General features: G+C 33.6%; 1 protein-coding gene and 1 long non-coding RNA gene across 2 annotated transcripts; one reads left to right on the forward strand and one right to left on the reverse strand.

Annotated features, from left to right (window-relative positions):
• Nucleotides 1–483: 483 nt before the first annotated feature.
• Nucleotides 484–6,627, reverse strand: LOC106109287. The gene is made up of 3 exons (XR_001225999.1): nucleotides 6,544–6,627; nucleotides 722–787; nucleotides 484–620 (listed from the first exon to the last, which is right to left on the reverse strand). It is a non-coding gene; the product is annotated as an uncharacterized LOC106109287 (long non-coding RNA).
• Nucleotides 6,628–9,386: 2,759 nt separating this feature from the next.
• Nucleotides 9,387–10,194, forward strand: LOC106109266. The gene has a single exon (XM_013290691.1). The coding sequence runs from the start codon at nucleotides 9,422–9,424 to the stop codon at nucleotides 10,163–10,165; it is 744 nt and encodes a 247-aa protein (XP_013146145.1). The 5' UTR covers nucleotides 9,387–9,421; the 3' UTR covers nucleotides 10,166–10,194.
• Nucleotides 10,195–10,464: the final 270 nt, after the last annotated feature.

Raw genomic sequence — 10,464 nt, forward strand, 5'->3', positions numbered from 1 at the left:
TATTTTGTAAACAGCGAAGAAATTCTTAGAACTTCGTAGCCGCGTAGCTTATAACGCTGGCCCAACGAAACCAGATTCAACAAATAAAATTTAATTTGCCTACTTTATTGTAACGAGAAAACACGACAAATTAGTTATAACAGCAGACAAATAATGCCCCGAGTTTGATACTACGTTCAAATCTAGCATACACATTAAGTATAATAGCTTAGGTTGCCTCCAAGTGACGACGAAAGAATATTGTGGATATGACTTGCAAATTTTATTTAAAAAGAAAAGAACAAAAAAATATATTTAGCTCTGTAGACATTTCTCTCAAACAAGATTCGTCAGGAATTATTACAAAAAGTACAAAAGATGGCATTTTAGACAAATAAGCCGAATTTTTATTCGGATTTAAACAGTTACTTAAACAAGGCGTATTAATATTTCCAACTCAACCAATTTTAATTTTTTATTTTAAAATAATCATTACGTCTGAGTTCGAAATAATTAAATTTGATCACATTAAAAAAAATGCAATATATTAAGGGTATATCCACTTGAAATCATCAGCATCTTCAGAAAGCACCAACAAATTCCCGGCTCATTTGTTTTTTATTCATCCACCGGCCGGCGGCCTGTAATCGAAAGTATAAATCGAGTTTAAATGCGCTTTGGAGCCCCCACGGCCGATAGCGCGCCCCCGTTAACTGGTAATAAGAAAATAAAGGTAACTTACATTTAACCCGCCTTATGAAATATCAGAGTTTGCAATGGCTACGCCGTGCCTTGTTGATTACCCAGTCTGTAAGAAATTATTAGATTTTTGTTTAATACACGTGATTGCAAACTGTGAATCACCCTAAGAGTGGGCGCACTTTGAGTAAATCGCACAATGATTGTCGATTGTTTCGCAGCCCATTCAACTGTTTAGTTGCACAACTAAAATTCGATTAGTCTGCACACCTCCATATAAGCTCATAGGAATCAATGTGCGACTAAACAGTTGTGCGATAGTTTAGTCAAAGGAGTGCGCTATAAAGATAGATGGTTATATGAACTACTAATAAAATATTGGTTAAGAAAAATTATTGTGCATTATCGTTTTCAGTCTTTAATTTTCTTTGGATAAATGCAATTTCATATATGGTATATAAACTGTATCTTTATAGGTTTTAACATAAAATTTAAATGCCACGCGTGTACGTTTGATATTGATTTGATTGGGGTCCAAATCCAGCCATTGGCGTGTGTTTTACGACGTGTGCGGTGACGAACGCGTCGGATCGTCGTATCACCACCGCGCAGCTGGACCCTCTAAGTTACTATCGTCACTTATTGTTTATTACTTAACCGTTCTATTCTGATAACCATAGAACTTATACAGGATGTTATTACCATTTTTAAATATTCATTACTAATGGAATAATCTAACTAATATTAAAATGCGAAAGTTTAGATGAATGGATGTTTGTTAGAGTTTGCACCCTAAAAGGCTAAACGGATTTCGATAAAATTTGTCATAGATGTAGAGGATAGTCTGGAAGAACACATAGGCTACTTGCTTTTGTTTTCTATTTAATTCCACGCGGATGGAGTGTCGGGCGAAAGCTAGTCAGCAGTAAGTTATTGCCTTATATTAGATATCATTTTAGCGATATCTATAACTGATATTATAAAGAAGTAATTTTTACATTTTTGTATGTATTGAAATAACTCAATAACTACTGGAACGATTTCAAAAATTCTTTCACCATTAAAAAGCTATATATGTTATTACTGAATAACAGCTACGCAGGTGAAGTCACGAGCAACAGGTAGTTGTTTTTAAATTTTATTTAGCCTAAAACAGTTAAAGAGCATAAAATACGGTAAACAAAGTTAGCAATATTTTAACTAGCTTTCGTCCGCGACTCCGTCCGCGTGGAATTAAAGAAAAAACAAAAGTAAGTAGCTTATGTGCTCTTCCATACAGTCCTCTACATGTATACCAAATTTCATCGAGATCCGTTCAGCCGTTTAGGCTACAAACTCTAACAAACATCCATCCATCTAAACTTTCGCATTTATAATTTAAGTATGAGTATGACTATTGTTAAGTAATTAAAACAGATACCGTAACAATATTCGCCTCGGCCTCTGACACCTAATTATTTAAATGTGGTCGTAAATAATTATTTTGAAAGTTGTAACCTAATGTTGTCGGCCATTATGTGAGCTAAGTGAGTCGTTAAGCGCGCCTAATTACAGCTAACGGACAGACAAATCGGATAAACATTGTTATTTATGATAATTATGAGTTAGCCTACTCGTTACTATGTCGGGATTATTTTTAAAACATTTAACAAGCTATTTTTTGTTGATTTTTTAAATATCATAGAGAAATAAGTTAGCGTCTATAGTAATGTACTTAATTTTTTAAACCTCATTTAACTTCAATAGCTACGAAAGATAAATCGCAATTTTATAACTACATTTTTAATTTAAGAATAATATTTTAAAAATTACATCATTATTACATGTGAAAGCATCGTATAATTCTATAGATAAAAATGAAATATTTTAAAGGCACACATTTTACCAGGACATTAAACACAAAATAGTGAGGCCGTCTCATTAACGCAAGTTTATTGTGAACCGATTGCCGAATCGCCGGCGTGCTGCAGCGCGGCCGTTTTATCGCCACGCGTCCGCGATATACGACGGAATTAAAAATGCATAAACATTTGACGCTTTACGATAATTACGCGCGCCGTGTTGCACTGGTCGGTTTATACTACTTAATGTTGAATATGGCTGACATTTATCAAAGATGTAGATGTTAAAACAAATAGACCGGACAAATAATTGTTATATCAAGTGTAATTTCAGAATTTATTTTGTTTTGATAGATTAGTCTTTTTATTCACTAGTAACTGAATGGTTAGAAATATGTTCAAAATATTTATTAACTAGTCATCTTACTGTATGATATCTTCTTTAAAAACGTGAATGAATAGACAGGACAAAAACAATATTTGCCGTACATGATCATAGTAAACATTATTTGTTAAAAACCTTGGTACACACATTTCTACATTAAACGAAACTCTATGTTTAAAACAATAAAAGCTATAATCATCGGAAATAAAAACACTTTCAAAGCAACAATTATTAATTATACATTACAGAGGAAAATGAGTCTTATTGCTACATTATAAGGTCGTAGGTGGGTGTCAGGATAAATTTGCTGGTGTGCAATAGTCCACGTCACTATCTCGACAGCTGCTTGTCCGTCATGTTCTTTTTTCAAAATCTGTCCCGGCCGAGAGGGACGTTCAGATTAGTGCGGAAATGTTTTTTATGTCTCTTACTGCTCTTTCCTGTTTGTTCAGCGATAAATATTGTAAGAGAAAAAGAATGCTTTTACAGTAAACCGTAAATAAAATGTAGAAAATTAAGATGGAATTAATAAAATTTGTAATGATTTAAGTGTTTGAATTTCAATTGTTTTGCAATTTTAAAAATAGAATGCATACAGATTTAAAAAAATCATTTAAGCGTATTCCAATAGGATAGCGCAATAAAAAGCGAAAAAAGCTGCGGGTGAGGTAAGGGGTGACGGGGGGATCGCGTTAATTCTAATTACCGATAATTATCGTAACATTTGCAACGGGATGCAGTTTTAATTCGGCCATTCCGTGTCGCCGGTGTACCCGTACCTAACGAGCGTAACCGATGGCTTTTTGATAATGCCATTAATGGTAACGCCGCATAAGCTTTTGTTTGTTAAGAAATTAACCGATACAGAAAAATGTTCTCGGTTTAGGATAAATTAAAAATGTTTAAAATATTAGCTAGTAGAATGGTTTTCTATTTGAAATTTAAACCAAGACACAATTTGACTTACAAAATTTTAGCTACTAACTTTCAGTTTTATTTAAGCAATTGAACTGTACAGTTTAATTGACAGTTACAATTCGACTTTATACATTTAACCGTGCAGATCGACTGTACAGTTAAAACTGAAGATGTGTAACGGACTTTAGTTATAACAGTTTCAATTAAAAATACGGTATTTATTTATATTTTAATTATTCCGCGCTTTAAGAACCGAAAGTTCTCTTTTCGACCTTCATTAATTGCTAAATAACTCACAAATGTATATAAACGATAATTGTGTTTACAGTAAGACCATTTGGTACAAAATCTGCAGTAACAGTTCGTCAGTGTTTGTGAAAATCAAGTCCGCTTGTGACGATACATTTTGTCCGCACGCTTGTCGCGCGATATCGGAGCAGTAAAGTGCGTCCCATACGGCAACGCCGCACTAACTCCCGCACGTGTGGTCACCGGACAATCGTATATACTATAGAGATGTTACAACCATATTAAAATTGAATAAAAAAGTTGTGACATTTAAACAAGGATTAAGCTGATTTTCGATACACAATAGATACACAAAATTTAAATTAACTAGCTAATTTATTATTTTTGCATCTGGCGTAAACAAATTTCTTATGTCGGAATTTATTAATACGCACTTCTTGTGAATCTAAACAATTTTGAATTTTAATTAATAAAATTATTTTTTTTATTCAGTTTTGAAATTACAACTCTATAGATATGTAAACAAACCGAGCAATTAAAACAAGGCAAGTGGACGTCGGCCATCTTAAATTTGCGATCGTACTGCCAATATCTGCACGTGCACCTGTTTCTATGTGAGTGTGCATTACATATGAATTTAAATCTCAAAACACGAATGGTTTTGTTCACAAATACTGTTGTTTTAATATTTTTCATATTTAGTTTCACCACTATCTTATAGATTTAGGACAAATATGCTCAACCTATGAAATATACTAGCTGTAGCTCGAGACTTCGTTCTCTTAAAATAATATGTTACTCACAGATAAATTACCTTTCTAACGGTGTAAGAATTTTTAAAATCGGCTGAGTAGTTTTTGAGTTATTTCAATACACACAATTTTTGTATTTTACAAATCTTTCCTCTAAAATATGTGTTAAATGTTTAATTTTTTCTTTTCTTAATACCGGGCATTAGTGCATATTTATCAATCAAATTTACGTGAATTAAAAACTATTTTTGTAGTCAAATATATAACAAAACAAATGGAATAAAATCTAACTATGTAGATATCACAAAGTACCATTTTTCATAGTTAAAATCGAATATAATTATCATTCACAAGCTAATAATAACTAATGAATCGGTAATGATGCAAATATCGGAATTAAAATTAACAATAAAACGGTGATTAATTCAAAAAGCGTCATACATTGCGGCGTATCGCCTATTCGTAATAATTAAATAGGAGCATTAAATTAGAATAGTGGCAATGAATATTTATCATCGACGGAGTCAATAATATCGCAATAGCATCGATAACGACTGCATTATGTATGATTTAGCATGACACCTTTGACTAAACTGTCGCACAACTTTTTAGTCTCACTTATTCCTATCAGCTTATATTGAGGTGCGCACATTACTCGATTTTAAGTTTTAAGACAGTTGACTGCGAAACAATCGACAATCGGACAACAGTTGTGCGATTTAGTCAAGTTTGCAAGTTTTTAGATCCAACTATCTGGAGTTTATTGAACATTTGTTACCTCAATGCAGTTTAAGATTCAATAACCTTAACCAATTTTAATTAGAACCCTATTATTTGGACAACTATAAAAGATGCTTCTGTTCAATAAGTTTGCTATCACAACCGTTAGGCCATCAGTTTTAAATGCTGATGAAAAAAAAATGTACAATCACGGAAATCTACTGTGTTCCACTAAGAGAAAACTGATTTGTTCTTTGCAAAAAAAGAAACTGCGTCTCTTCTTATAAAAACAAATACGTTTTTAGTAGGTACCATTATTACTGATCGACCTTTTTTCTTACAGACACATTTAAAAGCTGTCATCAATTGGTTATTCCGCTATCAAAGTGTACAAAACGTTCAAACGACTATATCTTTAAGGCGGAATACCAAATTCCTTGATTGTACATATATAAATTTATGAAATTACCATAGATAGATACACAAAATTCAATTCTAAAATGTTTCAGCTAAACCATAAAACAGTATAATTATGTTTTGAATTCAACGCTGTGTGGAATTATAGTTTGATGTTCAAAATAAACGGGCGTTATAAACGCGACTAGGCCATAAAACTAGGGATTTCAAAAAGTGGCGCATAGAGGGATATAAATCAGTCGGCGAACTGATTACGGTCGCGACAGCCGGCACATCATAATGGCCGCGTAATGAGAGCCACCCAATTGCCCCGTTTTGATTTAATGTAACAACGACAATCAATACAATGCCTAAACACTCGCAGTTGTATTATGATCAAAAATTGGCATTTTGAATGTTTCGTTTTTGTTATCCGACGTCACTTATTAAGCTGCCAGCAACAACTGCTTGAAGGTAACCATGTATTGTGGTCCTTTATCTTTATAACAAATACATGAATTAGAAAGCAGCAATATTAAGGATGTATGACTTTGTAAAAAAATTAGGCAAAAAGCCAATAGTATGTCGGGATAAGAACACTCACCGCCAACTCCGAGACCGGACTTAAACAATAACAACATCCTGGAAGCACTTAAAGAAAACCGAAAACGCGTCCAACAATCCGTAACACAGTAAACCAATAAAGCACTGTTATAAATAAAAATAACTGCCCCAGTTATAAATAAACGGCAGCCGAGTAAAGTATATCACTAGACTCAGGGTGGCTTGTCACACCGTCTGAGTTATGGCGTCACACAACATAAAATATACAACAAAAACTGTTGTTCTTCCAACAGTTTTGCCCCATATTAAGAATGAGCGTAAACATAACGGGAATTTGGAATAAAGTCACTATGGATCACGGAGTCGCTATTGCTACTAATTTTATTTCTTCCATTCAATTAAACCCTTTTAGTATCGGATTCGTTTACAACAAGGATAAGCCAAGATTATATCCTCCAAGTTCATCTTATTCTCTAGAGACTCTAAAAATGTACAATCGATATATAAATTACTACGAGTAAGGCCAAAATGATAGTAGCTGCCACTTTAATAGATCATCGGCTAGCGACGCCCGTGGCGTTATTAAATTCATTCAGATATTCAAGTTAAATCAGTGTCAATTAAACGTTTCATTAATCTTTCGCCGTGTATACCTTCTGACAAATCCATGTAGCTTCAAAGTGACAGAAATGTAGAAATAAAGACCTTACTTTCACAAAGACATTCATTTAAGCGTCTCCACGTATTCGCTGTGCTAAAACCTTCGCCCGATTCAAGCCCAGTTCGCGCTGTAATTCGTTATTTTTATTGTTTTTTGTTATTATCATTGTGCCCCCGGATTACACTATATGATACACGGGCCGGCGCTGGATGCGTTTAATTGCCTCGGACGGTTTAGAGTGCAACATAAATTATAAGATTAAGGTAAGAGCAGTCAGCCTGAATGTTTATGAAGCCTCGTAACTCTTGCCAGCTTGTGGAAGGAAATTGTTTTTACATATTCCTTATACTCGTAATTTAGTATTCAATAATATGTTTTTATTGTTTATTAAATTTAATAGACAAGTGAATAGACTTTACTCTAATACTTAAGTAAAATTTAATTAAGACAAATCTTTTGCTAGAAATTTTGTTAGATATATGCAGATACCTTTTTTATAATTTTTGCAGTTAATCGCATCTACGTAACACTCATTAATGTTACTGCAAGAATGTTACATTTATATCAAAAGTGAGGGGACTGAAGTTTGTTGTTGCTGTGTTGTAACATCGGTGAGGCTTGTTCAACAACAAAAAGTTAATCCTAACAATATGCGAGTGTCGGCACGGATTCAAACGGTGCCCCGCTACCCGCTACCCCCGATACCTCAACCCCGCTACCCCGCAACCCGCTACCCGCACGCCCTCTGTAATGTGAGCCATCTAATTAGCAACTTCTGCACATTCGCCCGGATTAGTTACGTATCCTAATTAATTTTTGTTATGCATATTTTTTCATTAGTTTTACGTAAATGTAACCAATGTTTAGTGCAGTTTTTATACATTTAAATCTGCTCATTTATTCCTTGGCACATCACTAATCTCATGAATAGAATGCAAATGTAATGCAATAAAATAAATAAAACATTCCAGAAAGTATCAGAATGTAAATCAGCATATGTCAAATAACATGACATGACAAACCTTGACAGTCTTGCTTCCTTGATGTTGGCAGAAACTTATGGTCTCTTTCCCTCATTAGGATTTTTATCCAAAATATTTACCTCCTAAGTTTATTGGTGTAAAAATATATAGCCTAAAGCGTGACGTAAGTGTAGGGTTTTTTATTAAAAAATAAATTATTCCAAAATATGCTGTAATTGCCGACATCTTAGACAACAAAGAATTGTGTGTTTACGCTTTATTATAATAGTATAGATATAGATTGAGTAGTTTTCAAATCTTATTTAAAAATGTACCTATTCGGTTTATTTTACTCCAGATATGTTAGTTTGCAACACACAAGTTGCACAACATAACATATGGCAAATTATCAACGTAATATACACTCATCGGCTGTTGTGATGGCGACCGACGGCGACGCGTGTGTTTTAGTTCATCTGTATTTATTAACGCGCCGTTTCTATGAAATACTGATTTAATTAACAAGTTCAACTTACGCCGTTCAGTGTACGACTCAACACGCATACCGAAATTCCGAGTTGAGGAAATGTTATGTTTCCTAACTTCAATTGAATTTATTAATTGAAATACGGGCATGAGTGGAATGAATGAAATATTTAAGCGTCCTGGAAATCGATTTAATAAATTATTCGGTACAATATTATTCTAGTAGAAATGCAAGCGACGAATCTAAAAAATAATCTAACTTTATTTGACACTATTATAACATACTAGCTGTTCGCGACTTCGTCCCCGTAAAATTAAAAATATATCCTATGTTACTCACGGATAAATTACCTTTGTAACGGTGAAAGAATTTTTAAAAGCGGTCTAGTAGTTTTTGAGTTATTTCGATACATATTCGATACACACAGAGATACAAATCTTTCCTCTTTATAACATTAGTATAGAAGTAATAACAAGAAATTGATTAAACATATTTACACAGCTATCCAAAGATAATTCAAAACATTTTATCTCTAAGCAAAATAGAATTCTATGACTTTGTTCCCCGTTAATATGTTTACCTTGTAGCCAAACAAAACGTTCAATAGCCATCAATGGTGTTTATCCGATTACCCTCTATTTTTCTTTTCGCGCTAACTCATTAGTAAATTACATTCAAAACGGGACAAACACTTCTTGCGTGCAAACGAAGGAAAGAGATAGCCTTATATTATATAACATCTACAAGTCTTAAACAGTCTGTTACGAACGTTTGTTCCGACAAGTTATTATCTAATCCAAGTGTTAAAATGAGTGGTTTATTTGATGTTGACGACATTTTATCCGATCACGAAGAATGGCTGAAACTCGACGAAGAGTGGGGTAAACCAATAGACCTCGATACAGAAGATGAACAAGCTCCATTTCTCAAAACAATGTTCAGTACCTTAGACTTGAAGAGGACAACATTTGACTCGTCATTCCTCTTCAAAAAGGTCAGAAGAAAAATCGGCAGACAGTTATCAAAGCGATCGACAAATTCATACTTAGATTACAAAGACTTTTTAAATGATTTGCAGAATAATGCATCTCGAGAATCGACGAAGCAATTTTACTTTGTAAACGGACAGATAATGTCCGCGGTCTCGGTTGAAGAGATATGCGATAAAATTGACAATTATTTCAAATCTATTGAGAAGTTGACAGTGACGAGTACAATTAAGAAGACAAATGTACCTGAAGTGGTCAAATGCAGTATGTCAAGTGGAGATTTCTCTTTCGATGATACTGTGGTCGGCATTTCGAGTACAGAACGTGACAGCGATATAAACAGATTCATAGACCAGGCATTTAACGATTTTAATTCTTCAATCGCATCGATGGAAGAGGTTGATGATATGACGAGAGAATCTGTTACTACGTTAGTGAGAAAATTTAGTAGTGTTTTGAAGAGTCCTTCTGTTAACTGCAGTCCAAGGCGACGGCGGCAGTGCTGTGAGAAGTTCAGAGATTTAGCAGACTTCTGGAAGAAACGAACACTGGATCATAATTGATTTTATTTCTTTTATTTAAAAGGTACAATAGTTATATTATTAAAATCATTACAGAGTACTTTGTTTAGATTTAAACATGAATGGGATTTGCTATATATTGCAAGTGGCATACTTTTAAAATGATGGTACACTGTAATTGCCAAAGCTTCATAATAAACACTAACTATAATGACTAGGTTTTACATGACATCTGACCCATTTTTGTAAAGGAAACAAGACTCGCTAGTTTTTTTTTATATTTTACATTTTTGATGAGATTTATGTGGATTGTTTTTAAGTTATTAGGTTTTAATTAATTT

Source organism: Papilio polytes, unplaced genomic scaffold, assembly GCF_000836215.1.
Source record: "Papilio polytes unplaced genomic scaffold, Ppol_1.0 DF821289.1, whole genome shotgun sequence".
Classification (NCBI taxonomy): Eukaryota; Metazoa; Arthropoda; class Insecta; order Lepidoptera; family Papilionidae; genus Papilio; species Papilio polytes.

What these genes read in the sequence shown, in the direction of transcription:
- LOC106109266 (XM_013290691.1), top strand. Translation starts at nt 9,422, where the DNA reads ATGAGTGGTTTATTTGATGTTGACGACATTTTATCCGATCACGAAGAA.